Source organism: Taudactylus pleione, unplaced genomic scaffold, assembly GCF_031769625.1.
Source record: "Taudactylus pleione unplaced genomic scaffold, aTauple2 ptg000662l, whole genome shotgun sequence".
NCBI lineage: Eukaryota > Metazoa > Chordata > Amphibia > Anura > Myobatrachidae > Taudactylus > Taudactylus pleione.
In genome coordinates this window covers 1,531,645-1,548,083 of record NW_028285064.1, presented here as the reverse complement: position 1 = coordinate 1,548,083, position 16,439 = coordinate 1,531,645, and the positions used below count along the sequence as shown (strand labels likewise).

Genomic DNA, 16,439 nt, shown 5'->3' with positions numbered 1-16,439 from the left:
TTTGTTAAAATAGCATCAGCAAAAGGATAAGCATAAGCCAGGGTGGTCAACCAGCTGATCAGATAAAGGAAATATGGCGGCAGTCACAATTACGTCCTTGAAATAGACATGTTTGGACTTAGGCGCTGGAGGTTCGCCCTCCATGACCAAGGCTGCACGGACAGCTTGTATCAGACCTGGGATATAAATCTTAGACTCCATCTCTAGTCATTCAGGAGCACCCCATCAGATGACATGTCATCATATTGATGAGACTGAGATAACAGCAAAACTCTTTTAGCTGGTCTAATCTGGGGTGCATCCCCCTGCCACACATCCGTAAGATTCTGCACTGTAGTGGAAAGCGTATTAACCCAAGGAGGATTAGATGCAACCTGCATGTGTGCAGCTGGATGAAAGGCTCTGAGAGGGCATAACCTGCTGCAATGGGAACCCCAGCACGGGAAGCACAGGAGGGTCTGTTAAGCATCCCACAATGACAGTTAATGCTTGTGCAAAGCACACCGAAGGGGGCTCCTGCACGGTGGCTGAGACAGTAGAGGGACCTAGAGAGTCATAGCACTTCAGACATAACCCTTCCAGTACCAAGTCTCCCTCACCCAACACTGCTGCACATTTCTTGCATGACAGGAGCCAAACTGGGCATATCATCCTCACTCCAACATGGTTGGAAAGGATATTAAGTACACTATGTGACCCACCACATAAGAATAAACCAAGGAGAAATCTGCACCCTGACAACACTGAAGAGAGAAACTCAGACAGTGCTAGCATAAAGTGATACAATGCAGAGAAATACATCTGCACAAATGGCACTACTATTCAACTACAGACTCAGTGTCTGGTAGGCTATAGTGCTACATACACTAACCACGTTGGAGAAGTGGTACATAGGGGGACCCAGGCTCTGAGATCTGCAACTCAGCCAGGAGAAAATGGCTGCCAGAGACCTGAGGATGTGGATCTGGAGGAAGAGCTGCCCCTGCAAAGCCAGACTGCAGTGGAAAGGCATGCTGTACAGCCAGCTGTTAGACAGGGAAGGCTGCCTCCCCTGGCCAGTGTTAAACCCCCAGGACACTGGACTTGCACCCCTATTATCCAGGGAGAATAATGTACTGCATAAGGTGCCTAGATGACTCAGCATCACCTATAACCCCCAAGGTCAGACGCAGACCCCGAGGTAGAAATACTTATATATGTGAGGTGAAAGCACCACCTAACACCTGTATTAGGGTAGAGCTAGAGGAAAGGTATAGATATGCTGACAGGGAGAAGATTAAAAAAAGTGCTAGCATAAGTCACATACAATGCAGAACTTGTACTGCAAATAGGCACTACAATCAATTACAGTGTCTGGTAGGCTATAATGCCACATACACTAACCCAAGGGAGAGGTGTGTAGGACAACTGCATCATGAAGAAAATGGTCACTGGAGACCTCAGAGGGGGTGTGACCCAGGAGAACAGCACAGACGCAAGATCTTGGAGGAAAGGTGCCCTGAGAGGCTGCTGTAATATGGGGGGGGGACCAGAGGTATTGACTGCCTTACCGCGAGCGGTGACTACCTGTCCCAATGCAATCTGTTCTCCCAGGGGCCTTGGCTAGCGATGACCCCGGAAGGCCTGTCAAGATCCCCAGATGAGTACTGGCATCGTGACAGCGGAGGGGTGACTGACAGTCTGCTGCTGTATGCTCTAGTTGAAGAGCAATGAACTAAAATCATAAAGATAAGCTGAAGGGCTGCTTAAGCAGCCCCATGCATAATTGTGACTGACAGGGCACCAGTGAAACTGAAGTGCCTCTGGCTCAGGGGGTATAGGGAGAGTGGACCAGTGCATCCTGGGAGCTGAAAGCTTTTAACTGGTGCCTGGGTTCCAGACCCATCACCTATACCCCAAGGTCTCCCTGTGGACCCTGAAATGGGTGCTAGTGTATTTTAAAGTGAAACACCTGACCCATCCTTGCAGACCCCTAAAGTCTATTTCACTAGTTTATGCTTGTCCCTACTATTTTGGGGGTTAAAAAAAAAAATTCAGGGTTTTGACAGTTGTCCTTTTAGTGGGGGGCTGTCCCAAGGGTTCTAAGTGGTTTCCCCACTTGCGCACCCCAAAATAATTTTGCACTTTTCCCCTGCTATTCAGAGGTGAATCTTGTTCACCTATTACATTACAAAGAAAATGGATCTCAGACTGCACAATCTGGAGATATATATATATATATATATATATAATTGGAAGTGCTACCTGTGGAGACCATTGATCTATACACCAAGAAGAAATACAGGTGCACAACTCCAAATTAACTGATTATAAATACATTTTGCAGTAAATACAGTAGAGGTTTTTGGCATAATCTTGGCCAAGTTTGTGGGCCTGCCCACCATATCCAGGTAACCTCTTGTCGGGCAGGTCCCTAACATACTAGGCCAACGGCTGCTCTTAACACCACTTTTCTTATTAGAGCGGTGCCTTGGGGTGGTTTAGCTGGGCTTGTTTGGGGGGTGTCCTGCGCTCTGGATTTGAGCCCTAGTACGTTAGGGACCTTCCCGACAAGAGGTTACCCGGATATGGTGGGCAGGCCCATAAACTTGGCCAAGATTATGCCAAAAACCTCTACTGTATTTACTGCAAAATGTATTTATAATCAGTTAATTTGGAGTTGTGCACCTGTATTTCACCTATTACATTGCCTGGAAGTAAAGGCGTTTGCTTTTTGTGTGGTGGAAACACATCTCCATATTCAATTCCAGAGATCAGCGATACTTCTCTGCAGATCTCAGCTTTTTGCATCTAAATGACTACAGGTGCATACACATGTAACGATTTTTTGAACCATTTAATGAGAACATTAAACACTGAGTTACAATGAATGCTAATAGTTCACGTGCGCTCCCATTTGTAGTTAATCATCCATTTCAGACTGTCCAACTTAACAAAAATCGTAAAACTTTCCTTCCCTTATCGATTAAAAAAAAATAGTTGCATGTATGCACCACAAGTCTTATGCAAACTGCTCCATCAGACTATGGGCAGAGCTGCATTAACAGCAAGTGGCCACTGCTTTACAGACAAATCCTTGATGTGATTCTATAGCAGGGGTAGGCAACATGTGGCCCTCCAGCTGTTAACTACACATTCCAGCATGCCTTGCAAAATTGCCACATAGCAGAATTGTGGCAGGGCATACTGGGGTGTAGTTAAACAGCTGGGGGCCAACCCCTATTCTACAGTCTATTTAACCTCCTTTATATTTGAGGACTTGCCCCTCAGTGATGTTTATGCACCAGGCTACCACTGTCATAAGCCATACCTGCAAACATCAATGAACACTAAGACATGGACCCAGTAACAACCACTGCTCCAAGTTTAAACATGACCAATAACTGCCTTTTTTATTCTTTATTTGTTTTACAAAAAGATGCTTTGAACCAAAAGTGGAAAAAAAAAAAAAATACATTTATATACAAAAGTCCCTTTGAGATGTATCATGCAGTACTCTCCACTGCTGCAGTCTCCATTGGTGTCGGCTTCTCTTCCTGTGGGTGGGAAAATTAAGCCAGATTACAATATGCAACTCCATACCTAGACAACACCTTATTAGATGAGGTGATTGCAATCCTTGTGTAGCCTACCTGTTCCTCCTTCTCTGCCTCCTCATTTGTGGGAACCACTGCATCCCCAGTTGAAGCTCCATTTTCTACAGGCTCAGACTTTGATTTCTTTGCCTCTTTCACTGGACTCTCTTCAGGTTTTCGCTGCAAGTTAAAAATGTAATGCCAATTAGGGCTGAACATTGGAGTTGCTCTGCCCTGTTCTACTATGGTCCAAGACATCAATTTTACAATAAAGACTGCAAGAGCTTTAAGTGCTTTAAGTTTAGCTTCTGGATTTCTAGTAATTCAAATCACTAATTTAGAACACATGCAGGTTTCCTATGGGAATATTCCATGTCATCATTAGGGGGGGACCAATTACACCATTATCGATTAGTGACAGAACAGACTCAGCCAGACCATGGTTTTACCTTTTTCCTCACAAGATGAGAGATGTCAGATACACAGTTTGTGACGGGTACAGTACAGTCTGGACTCTGCTCAACTGGTGCCTGTTCAAGACAAAAAAGGTTTATTTAATGCTATTTTGTAAGACCACAAGTACTAACTATACCAAGAATGAAACTTACAGATGTTGAAGTGCCTCCATTTTCTTTGGGAAACGCTGAAGAGCCTCCAGCCTGTCAAGGGGGAGAAAAAAAATAAATCTATCAGTGATTAAAAGGAAATGCAGCAATATACTGAACAGAAGGACTAGCTTAGAACCATTAACTCAATTTTCTTCTGTTCATGGACTAACGGAATTGGATTGAAATGCTGGCGGTGCTAGCACGGAGGGGAGGAAATCCCAACAGCGGAGGCAACCCTCCTCTGCCCCCTAACCCTCCTTTAGGGATGCCTAACCTCCATTAGGTTTAGGGAGGGTTAGGCACTAGGGTGGTGGTTAGGGACCCCCTGGGATAGATGGATTTAGGCACTAACCCTCCTGGGGGTCCCTAACCTCCCGCTAGTGCCTAAACCCAACCCCCCCTTCCCCTAGACCAACCCTCCCCAGGGGGAGGCCTAACCCAATCACCCCCATCTACATCGCCACTTACCTCTGGGCAATTGGTCCGGCATCCTGTCAGGGTCCCAGCATCGGCATTTCGACACCCATGTTAAATTCCCTGCCGGGATTGTAGTAACTACATCCCCGGTTCAAACACAGGAGAGTTCTTTTAAGGTTATTAAGTAAGGTTACCCCCTGCTGGCATTGGGCTATGACAGTGGTTCTCAAACTCTGTCCTCAGGACCCCCACAGATCATGTTTTGCAGGTCACCCAACAGGTGCATTCATTACTTGCTGAGATTCTAAAAGATGCACAGGTGGAGCCAATACCTCACTTGATTCTGTGAGCCTTCAGAACCCCAGCAGTGCATGTTTTTCCAGGTCTGAGTTTGAGAGCCTGTGGGCTATGGGATAGTGGATTTTACCTACCAGGGTTTCTTTAAGTGCTTTATCTGTCACATCTGCAGTTTTCTGTGCTTCTTTTGAGTCTTCAATCTTCTCCTTGATATCTGGAAGGAGCCCCTTTAATTCTTCCATTTCCTTTTGAAGTTCATCAGGAGACCCTGTAGACTTCAACTGCTCTGTCAGAACAGCTGCAAAATAGAGAACAAGGGTCACCTTACAAAATTAAGGCATGGCCAGTTACTCCTTTAGGAGGCAGGTTTACACTTGTGTAGAGGAAAGTGCCATGTATGCAATTACACAGTTGAGCAACACCCTCTAGCAGAAAGGGTCAGCATATCCCAACTAGTTCTTAGGATCAGCCTTAGTAATGCAAACAGTCCGCTTACCCATTTTCTTCTCGATTACTTCAACCGACTGTGTGAAGTGAGATACTGCCTCCTCATGCTTGCCGTTATACTGATAGGCCAGGGCGAGCTGGTAGTGAGTTTCTGCAAGCAGTCTGTCATGTTCCTCCATGTGCTCCTTCTGGATAGTCAGACATGCAAGAAAGTCTTCCACTGCTTGGCTATAGTTCTCTGTAGAATATACAACAGGTTAACACCATAAACTGCTTCTTGAACAAAGCGGATGTGCTAGTTTGGGTATAGCATGAGGCTTACTGTATAGAGGAATTGAACTACACAATGATATGCAGATTTACTGACTGTTGCCTCCAAATACATTTGAGCATTTTATATAATGTACTATATCAGTGTTTCTCAAGCTTGGTCTTCATGATCCCTAAACAGTTATGGTTTGACAGAGCCCCTGGAGGATCCTTAGAATTAGTCATGAATGCACCACAAGACAGTAATGCATGTACTGTAGACACCCAAGCACAAGTTAGGGCCCTTAACTGGTTAGTTTCCATATCACCTAAGAGTTTAGAAACATTTAAAGTGTTGCCTATAGCAATCATTCTAGACGTTTCAGCAAGTTAACCCCAGTTCGATGACTTACCCGACTCAACGCTAACTTCTCCCAGTTTTAGATGTGCTTGAGCAGCCTTCAACTGCGATGCCTTGTCCTGTTGCCTGCAAATATGTAAATAGTAACTAGAGCACTGCACTTTTCACCATCTACAAGCATTTAAACCAGTCCGCTACATCTAAAGGGTGGTATAGCAAGGTTTTCTGCTGGCTAGCATACATCTGCTTACAAGAGATCTGTCAGCAAATCTGGTATTTCTGACAAACTATGAACACTCACTTGTAGGATACCCATCTATTGCTAGACCTTGTTGTAATTGGGCCACCTAGTTATGAATTCTAGAATGTTACCCTGCTATGGACCCCTATAATGGCTTCTTTAATCATTTACCATTATATTAGTACTTTATTTTTTTTTTATGTTTAGCATCTATATTGTGCATCAGTCTAGAGCAAGGTCAGCTGCTGAAAGCCATCAGACTAGGATCAGCCAGCCTGTGGGCCTTCATCTGTTGTAATACAAGATGCTGTGCTGCTTAAGGCACATTCCATTTACCAAGAACATACCTTTTGAATATTATCTTTGAGAGATCCAGCATCTCCCAGGCCAGCTGCAGGTTACCAACATCATCCTCTTCACTCTCCTGAAAGGGAATAGCATTGGTCAGGAGATTGTATACAAAGTATGTGAAATGCACTATGAAGTTCACATTCTGTGAAAGTGTTACTTTGATCAAGAGGCTGTACACGGTCTGGATTCTTTAAGGTTCCAAGTAATACTATTTGAAGTTCAGCAGCTTTACAGTATAACTAAAAGCAGTGGGATGCCCAGCACCTCAATCACCACTTGTATGCACAGACATCAGTGAGCAGATACTTCCTTTGTTAGAAGTACTGAATATTTCAGACTGGCCAGTATCCTGACAGAGCAAGCAATGCAGTAGTCACTGGTTGACCAAACGCCATGGACGATTCATACAAGCTCACCTTCTCTTCTGTTCCTTCGTTCCCTTCAGAGTCAGCTCCATCCTCTACAAGATAAAAGAATTCCTCATCTTTAGCTTCCAAGTGAAAGACTGCTCCAACAAAATGTTACTTGCATGTAGGTCAGGCTAATTCCCTACTATTCTGAGAGAACCGTTGTGCCACCAACACCATATTGGGTAGAAAGACTGGTTGTTTCAGACTCAGGTGCAGGAACACTCCAGACCATTGCTGCCAGATCAGTTTGACTGTAGCTTAGGGCTTTGCAGGCAAACATTATGTATTCATGTGAAATAGGAAGAAGAAATTCATCAGCACCTCATGACACCCAAATACATAACATTGGACTGGTTACCTTCTTCACCCTCCATTGCTTCATCACCTTCAGCCTCTTGCTCGTCATCAGCAGATTCCTCTTTTGGAGCAGCTTCTTCACTCTTGGCTGGAGGCTCAGACACATCCTTTGTATCCTCAGATTTGTCTTCTGGTTTTTCTTCAGTGTCCTGGGTAGAGTCTGCTTCCATCTCTTCTGACTGTTCTTTTGAATCTTTAGACTCATCTACAGCTGCAACCGCTTCCTTCACTTCACCCACAGCCTCACTGGAGGCTTCAGTTTTCTCAGCATCTTTTTCAGCCTCCTTGTCGGTCTTGTTTTCAGGAGTTTCCCCAGCTTTCTCTGCGCTTGTGCTTTCTGGAGCCTCAGAGGGTTTATCACACTCCATTTCAACATCTTTTTCCTCAGTTTTTGCATCTTTTTCTTCTTTACTTTTCTTATCTTTTTCTATACCCTTATCATTTTCATCTGTAACCTTATCATTTTCAGCACCTTTATCTTTTTCTTCTGCCCCTTTGTCATCCTTTTCTTCTGCCCCTTTTTCATCCTTTTCTTCTGCCCCTTTTTCATCCTTTTCAGAGACTTTGTCACATTTTTCCTCTGTGCATTTCTCATCTGTTGCATCTAAAGCTTCCGAGCACTTCTCATCTTTTTCTGTAGCCCCATTCTCATCTTTTACTTCAGCCGTTGGCTCTTTAGCTTCTCCGTCCTTCTCCGGTTCTTGTCCAGGCTTCTCTTTTTCTGCCATTGCATCATATACCTGCTCTCTTAACAGCTCCCTTTCTTTCTCTAGATGTTTATGAAAAGAAATTCTTCTATTTTAGTGACAACCATGTGATCATGAATCTGCTTCATCAAGTATAGACTTGAGCTAGTGGAGAATCAATTCTACATTTTACAGAAGAGCTAGCCATAGCAAGACCATTTAACATTCAAAAACCACCACATTGCATTCATTACTCAGCACACAGTAGTGCATGTGTCCAAATGTTACACTATCAAAATACTGTACAGCTTAGAGTTTGCTTGTTAGTCTCTGCTGCCAGTGGAACATTGAATTAGTGGTTGCAGAACATGCTACATCCAGTGTTTCATGCCTGGTGCTATGCATGGCTAATTTATAGTACACCCAAGCGTCACTAGCTTTAAGTCCATATACACCGTTGCCATAGTCTGGCCAACTACAGCATAGAGTTTAGTTTGGTTGCTCACTTTGTCTAGCCAGCCCATTCAGTGTTTGTGGCCCACAACTGCTAGACATTCCCATGGGTGGATAATTAGAATGCAGCCTTGAAAGGACTAGACTAGGAGTTTGACCTTCATTGTAAACAAAGTTGTAGTTGGGTGAAGTAAGTTAATGGTTTTCATTAAAGTGAAGGGCAACTGGTCATAACATGAAAGGGTAGAAACTTGGCAGTCTAGAACTGTAGAATAGCTACCCTAACCATGGGGCACTAGAGCCAGAAGAAGACAGTCAGTGTTTATAAGATATTCAATCCCTAGGCATATTCCAACACATACCAGCCAGGTCAGAGGCACTTGGGATATTGGGGTCTTCCTCTTTTTCACTATCTTCTTCATCCTCTGGAATCCCATCCAAGGCATTACCCAGAACACCATTCTCCATGCTATTAAGAAACAAGCGATGAAGCCTTTAGCTTAAGGACATATCTGCAGAGGTCACTGGATAATTTTAAAATATTGACAGAGAACAGTAAGCCACTCAAATATCTATAGAATAGACTGCTTGGGCTTACCGTGCCAGCTCCAGGAGAGCCATCCCATAGTAGAAAAAGGCATCTGCACACTCATCTGCAGTCTCTCCATACTTCTTACCACTGCAAGATAGCAGCTCATTAGAGCCATCAAGTATGATCTTGCATGACATATGCTCCACTCCACTGATTATGGTTTAGTGGAGCCATTTGCCCAAAGAGTACTAAACAGCTTAATTACAATAGATAAATCTACACATCCTCTTGAGGTTCTCAGAAATTGCTGGATTGGGAAAGCAGGCATGTTTTACATTCAAAAACTGAAGTATTAAACAGCTGCAAAGTATAGCAAATGAGCAGGTAAGGGGAATGCAGGAGTCCTGGCTAGTGACATTAAAATAAAAGCTTTTTATTTTTTTTGTAATTGGGAGAAATATATATATACACATACACAAATACCCAACTGACTTATGTTACGTTGCAGCCACTTAACAAGTTTTGCACTTACAGAATGCTGCTGGCTTCCTGGAACGCGGTCACAGCAGAACGGATGTCCTTCATAACCAGGTTTCTCCTGCCGGCGCCCATAAGTTTCTTGGCTTCAGTGTCCACATCGCCTCTATAAGAGAGAAGATAAAAGATGGGGCATGGAGACATTTTGTGGTTGCCATGCACAACATAAAAAGGTTGGTTATGCCTTACCCATCAACTTGTTCAGTAGATGTTGAGGGCTCAGGGACCTCCTCAAGCCTGAAAAATATTTAGACAGTCTTATGGCAACTATTTACTTTATCTGTACAGTGTTGGTACTAGTAGTCCCTGTCAAAATGGAGTGCACACTAAATACACAGCACATTGAAAGGGGCCCATTTTTGGTCATGTCAGCCAACCTGTAGGTCAGTTTATGGACTCTGGAAGGAAACAACCAGAGAAAAATGATGGACAGAAGTCTTACCCGACTTTACAAGTCTGTATATTTAGACTGACTGTTGAAGCCACAGGCTATAGGGCTAATTGCAGAGTCCTAGGAGCAGTCACTACATTTGGACATCTATAGATGATTTATAACATATGAAGCACAACTATGATCACACCATGCACTATATAGGCAGCAAGAGGGTGGAGGCAGACATGTCATTAGGGAGGGCAATCCCAGGATCAGTAGGATCCCAGGATTTGAATCCTGGGAGTGCTTCCAATCACGGGATTACAGTGCGCATGCAAAGTTGAACCAGGCAGCTCAGAACACACTGCCCTGGCAGGCTGTGAATGATGTCCAGGTTTGTGCCGTGAAAAAAACAACTGCATGTGGCGAATGACAGTCACTGTGCCAAAGAGCAGCTGAGTAGCACCTGCGGCCAGCCAGAGTCACTGCTCTGTCTGAGTGACTTGTTGGGAGCCTGGAGGCTTAAAGGGGCAAATACAATTAAAGTGAACAATGCGTGCTCCTGCGGGTCATTAATGATGTTCGCTGTGGTGCAAAAATGCAGGCCAATCTGACGATAATTGTCAGACAGCGCCTGTTCAGTGATGTCATCCTGCCACATCCCTGAACAATATCGTAAACGATATTGTTTAGTGTGTACACCCAATAGAGTTTGTCCTGCATTCTGGCAAGTTCAAAGGGAAATCTTTCATCAATATCGCTCAGTCTAGGGCAGGGGTGGGGAACCTTTTTTCCACCAAGGGCCATTTTGAGATGTATAACATTATTCACGGGCCCAGTGCAGGCTACGCCCCTCCATGTGACATCACGCAGGGCCCACAATTGCCGGTGATTACAGCAATGCCCGGAGCATCCTGAGGATGCTCTGCGGAGCTGTAAGGGCAGCAGTGTGAACATCTAAAGCATCCCAAGGATGCTCCAGGTGGCACTGCGGCCTAGATTCTAGCTGCAGTGTGCCATTCTAGGCACCCTGCTAGCCAGCAGAAAAAGCTCCAAGGGCCAGACCAAATGTTTCTGAGGGCCTTATACGGCCCCTGGGCCTGAGGTTCCCCATCCCTGGTCTAGTGTGTATGAGCCTTTAGACTGGAGCAAGCAAGGAGGGCTAGGGGAATTACCACAGCTCTGCTAAACCTGAAGCCAAGGAGGCAGTGTGCTGTACTGCTGCCTTCAAGTGGACTGAATTGAGTGATAGGATTGGCTTTTCTACATGTCATGCTGGGGCTCTACACAGTATGGACAGTAAGAGGGAGCTGGCAGGCATGTCATGCTGCATGGGGCACTACAAGTTATGGACAGCAAGAGGTAGCTGGCAGGCATGTCATGCTGTATGGGGCATTACACTGAATGGACAGCAAGAGGTAGCTGGCAGGCATATCATGCTGCAGGGGCACTACAATGTATGGGCAGCAAAATGGTTTGCAGACTGGATGGTTGGGATAAGGACGTCACTGTAGGGGGCACCACAAGGTATGGGCAGCAAGAGGGAGATGGCAAAAAGGTCATGCTGCAGGAGGCACTATAAAGGCATGAGGCAGAACTACCACAGGCAATAAAGTGACTTCCTACACTGTAACCACTTAGCGTACCCAGCTCACAACGCAAGCGCCACACCAGCTAGCCTGCCTCTGTACACCTGGTATGGGTTATTACATCCCCATAAGATTGGATTAGGGGGTGTAAGATCAGTACAGCAAGGTGGGGGGGGGGGGGGCATAACAGCCCCAGTTGAAGCCATGTGTTAGTGTGGGATATAATGGGACTGACAGCACCAAGGCCTCTCATGATTTCAGCATGGGATAGGATAGGGAAGCTGACAGTCACTGCTGGGGTGGCCACGATAATAGAGGTGTATATAACTGCACTGCTCCAGTTAGAGGTCTGAGGTGATTTGGCGCCAACTCCGCCGGCAGCAGGACACAAAGCGCCACGCGCCCAGGGCCGCGGCAGCCAATCAGCAGCGCAGCCGGCGGCGGCTCGTCTGCAGCAGCCAATGACAGCCGGCGCCCCGGTCCTGTTACTGGGACAGAAGCAGCGAAAACCCCGCCGGCCCCGATCTGGCAGAACACGCCCGATAAGAGAGCGGCGGCGACAGCGACCGACCAGCACATACACACAGGCCTCCTACCTTCCGGCCTCCGCTGGGACCACTGACACAGTCTCCTCGGTCATGTTGATCCGTCCGCTGACGACAATGAGGAGTCCGCGATGATTAGAGAGAAAGAGAAGGCGGCAGCAGCTCGTATTACCCCCGCGCCGGGAGCAACTCTTATACCCGCCTACTCGTCGTGAACGCCCACCCAGCCAACCGGCACGCCCCTCGGCTTCCGATGACCTCTGACCTTTCCTCTCTTTTTCCCGCGCTTCCACTCCGCTATTGTCTGGCATCACTCCCCCCCCAGTGTCACGTGGTGCACTGCCCAGAGGTGGCGAGCACGTGTTCCTCTCTACGGCCACTGACTGGTGTCACGGGACACGTGACACGAATTACGCGCTATGCAGGCCGGGTAATGTGTGTGTGCGCTGAATGCGGCTACCACGTAACGTACTTGGCGAATCAGCAGGAGAACAATTTAAAGGGACAGTAACCTCAAAAACCAGGCCACGCCCCCTAGCTATTCACTGGGCTAGGGCAGAGTTTCCCAGCACCAATCCTCACCAGCGATGATGGGGGTCACCATCCATGGTGCCATCAATGCTTTGCATTGTTAATATAAAACAATCAAAAGGGAAACCATCGATGGTTTCACCCATCCATGGACATTGCTACTGCAGGCCAATCAGGAAAGAGGGCGGGGTCGACCAGGGGAGGGGCTAATAAATTGGTGGGCCAGTGGTAAGTAGGGATGGCCATCGGTGGTTACCATCAATGGCACACAAAACATCTATGGTTAACCATTGATGGTTTGCAACCCTTGCTGCGGGGGAGGACGGAGAGCTCTCGTTCATCGATTGTTAAAAACCATTGGCTCTTAGTCATGGATGGTAAAAATATTCAACATCGGCCATAAACCATAAGTGATTACCAATCATCGATGGTCGATGGCCATCCCTAATTGTAAGAGGACCGACTCTGAGGGCCTGATTAAGCAAGGGACGTAAGTGAGAGAATGCACGGTGCGAGCCGATGGTTGCGATTGCGCATGCGTATGCATCGCATTGTTCATGTGCGCGAACAGATTGCTGAGTACGGTAAGGGCTCAGAGTACGCAGGGAGACCGCATAGACCTCCGATGTTGATTGACAGGACGTGCCGTTTGTGGGTGGTGACAGGGGAGGTCAGTCGAATGCAGGCATGCCTGTGCGTTCACATGCCGTTACAGGGCGTGCATAAATTAATTTCAGCGGCGCCTTTCTGCGTGCAGGAATCTCTCAAGTCCTGCGGCAGGGTCAGGTCTACCCTTAGCTTATACGCAGCTTCGATGGCACTCAATGTTTACGCTATCAATCACGGCAAAGGTGGGAACGCCTCCCGTCAGAAGTCGGCCCACTGACATCACTAGTGATGTCAGTGGGAGTGATTTTGGCTCTGATAGAGCCAAAATCACTCCGGAGCTTGCGGTTGAAAACCTCAACCGCAGGCTCCGGCTCGTAGTTTCGATGGTCGCGATGGTCACGACCATCGTGGCCATCAAAATGCACGCTCGTATAGGCTGTGGGTGGTGCCCACAGCTATACGAGCGTCCAGGAGGACGCTCCATTTTCATGGAGGGCGGCCCTCATTCAGAGCGTGCGCTCTGCTCAGAGCGTCCGGCTCTGAATGAGGGCCTAAGATGCCAGAGCCTTAAAAGTTGTGTACTGGATCGCAGGCTGTGACATGCCTGCACATAGTGTAGAAAAGCTCATTTTGTGCTCCTGTTTTAGAATTGCATCCAACTCTACATAGTTGCCAATTATGTGTAAATCTGTAGTTAGTATAAATGTATTATGCTAATTATTATTGCAAAATAAAAGGAAGCAGGTGGTTCTGGATAATCATAATGAGCTTTACTCAGAGTTGGCCGCAAACAGATTTTCAAAATGCGTCATATCTGTGACAGTTTACCGAGCTGTGGGCCTGATTCAGACCCGCTCGCGAGCGCTATGCGCTTGCAAGCGGGTCGATGGTGGCCCAGTGCGCATGCGCACGACGGCTCCGTCGTGCGCGAGACCCGGATAGCGACGGGCACTCCGTCGCTCCGGGTCTCGTACCAAAGGGGGCGTGCTGTCGATGTTGAGTGACAGCATGCCCCCTTTGGTGGGCGGGCTGGGGGAGTGGCTGCCCAAACGGAGGCGTTCCCATGTGAACGCCTCCGTTTGGGGGCGGCCCCACTGACATCACGATAGCGATTACGCACGCAGTTCAGCGGCGATAGAATGCTAATTGCGATCGCTATGCCGCCGAAGCATAACATAAGGACGCCCACTTTACCTTACACACCTCCGTAATGCTAGCGAGACTCGGTACAGTCAAGTACCATCCAGAGTTGCCGACTTCTAGCTCCCTCCTTCCAGGAGGGAGTTGTCGGGCGTCCTCAGCAGGGGGGCGTGTCACATCAAAAGGGGGCGTGGCCCAGAACACGACTCGTCAATGAGAGGCGGGGCATGGGCGTGAGCGCGATTGCGTCATCGCAGCCCCGCCCCCTCTTCACAATGCCGATATAAATGGCATTGTGAAGCGAGAATCGCGTCACCCTCCCCCCCCCCCGCTGCTGGGGATAATACTGTATTCGCGAGGGGGGCCAGATGGATCGCCGGGGAGCGGGAGGCTTGCCTACCTTTCCGGGGGGCTGGGAGCGGCACCCGATTTTCGTGAGGCTCCCGACCAAATCGGGAGGGTAGGCAAGTATGGTACCATCGCACCCTCACGCACACTTGCACAAGCTCTGACCTTACTCAGAAATTGCTAACTTCAGCACACTCTGGGCCTGATTCAGAGCCGCTCGTAAGCGGCCGCTCGTTCGTTCCGAGCGATGTTCGCACATCTGCGCATGCGTATGGGTTGTAATGCGCATGCGCCAACCAGTTAGTGCTGTCGGAAATCGTGTGCTCGCAAAATAGCGAATGCCTGCTAATTTGAGTGATAGGATGAGGCGTTTGTGGGTGGTAACAGGGGAAGGTGCTTGAAAACGGGGAGTGGAGATCCGAACGCAGGCATGCCAAACGGTCAAAACGGGTGTTTTAAGGGTGTGCATAATTAACAAAGCAGCGTCATCGACCACGTCACTTGGTTGTCTTTTAGCATGAACTGCTCGCATGATTGCGGTAGGAAAATGCTACCACAAGAATAGCGAGCAGTTCATACGCCTTTCGATGTACTCGATTAATCTAATAAATAGCGGAGATGACGTATGATGCGAACGGCCAGGGGGCGTTTTTTCAAAATAGCGAGCGCATGTTTCGTTCACTCGTTCAGACATAGAGGCGTCAACAGACCGCAAAGAGCGAGCGCTTAATTTAAATATCCGGCCCCTTTTTAGAACGACTGTCCGCAAATAGCGTACGGCTCTGAATCAGGCCTCTATGTGTCCTCAGGCTGTGTAGGGAATCGCATTGGATAATTTATGCACGCCCCTGCAAAGGCAATCAAACGCACTGGCACGCCTGCGTTTCGCGGACCATCCCCCCAATCACCACCCACAAACGGCACTTCCTGTCAACACTCTGTGATGGGTCTGTGTGGTCACTGCGATTGCTTTAAGTAGCCCATAGCCTACAATGGCTAATGCTGTCTGAAGAGGGCGTTAGCTACTGGGGACAAGCTTGGTAAATTTTACATTGAAGCAGCCGCCATACAAACCTACGGGGGCTGCTTTTGCAAACAAAAATGGGGGATTGCAGCAGATATTTCCAATTTATCTTCATATATTTGCAGGTACCCCCTGTTTCCAGGGGATATCCTGCAAATATGATTTGATAAATAGGTACCTTTGTATTATATTCTCTTTTTTTTATGTCATATGGACGTACTACATTGGAAATTGGGAACCACATAGTGTTTGAAAGTAATAACGTTTCGATTTTGTTAGTTCTGCTATGAGGTTGGATGGTTACCTTTGTGTATATTGACTTTAAGCTGCATATGTGATTCCCCCCCCCTCATTATTTACTCTTAACCATTTTATTGAAGCCTATAAAATTTAGGGGTGACAAAGGGCCTGATTCAGCACGGATCGCAATTGCGATCGCAGCTGCCTAATCGCACGCAATGAAGCTGCAAAAAATATGCTAATGTCTGCAACAGCTCAGACAGCATAGAGAAGCCCACTACTGCTTTCTCACATCCATAATACCTCGCAGTCCTGCGTAATCATTGGTAACATCGAAGCACATCGACCCGTCATGCTGAATTACAGCATGCCTGACCTGTCACAGAAATTGCAAGTCTTGTCCCACGCAGTGAGTACTCAAGCTGTGTAGACAATCGCAGTGGCTAATTTATGCACGCCCATGCAACAGTGGGCCTGATTCAGAGCCGCTCGTAAGCGGCCGCTCGTTCGTTCCGACCG

General features: G+C 47.2%; 1 protein-coding gene across 2 annotated transcripts; it reads right to left on the bottom strand.

The window, feature by feature from the left end:
- Positions 1–3,384: 3,384 nt before the first annotated feature.
- NASP (nuclear autoantigenic sperm protein) lies at positions 3,385–12,231 on the bottom strand. Of its 2 annotated transcripts, XM_088455580.1 has the most exons (15): positions 12,080–12,230; positions 9,711–9,758; positions 9,517–9,627; positions 9,051–9,131; positions 8,815–8,921; positions 7,315–8,082; positions 6,963–7,006; positions 6,543–6,619; positions 6,007–6,080; positions 5,394–5,582; positions 5,032–5,195; positions 4,184–4,234; positions 4,025–4,105; positions 3,633–3,755; positions 3,385–3,536 (listed from the first exon to the last, which is right to left on the bottom strand). In XM_088455580.1, the coding sequence occupies exons 1-15, from the start codon at positions 12,121–12,123 to the stop codon at positions 3,486–3,488; spliced, it is 2,013 nt and encodes a 670-aa protein (XP_088311706.1). In that variant the 5' UTR covers positions 12,124–12,230; the 3' UTR covers positions 3,385–3,485. The 2 variants fall into 2 exon arrangements, with proteins under 2 accessions (XP_088311706.1, XP_088311707.1); XM_088455581.1 differs by lacking the exon at positions 9,051–9,131 and having other exon boundaries at positions 12,080–12,231.
- Between the last annotated feature and the right edge of the window lie 4,208 nt (positions 12,232–16,439).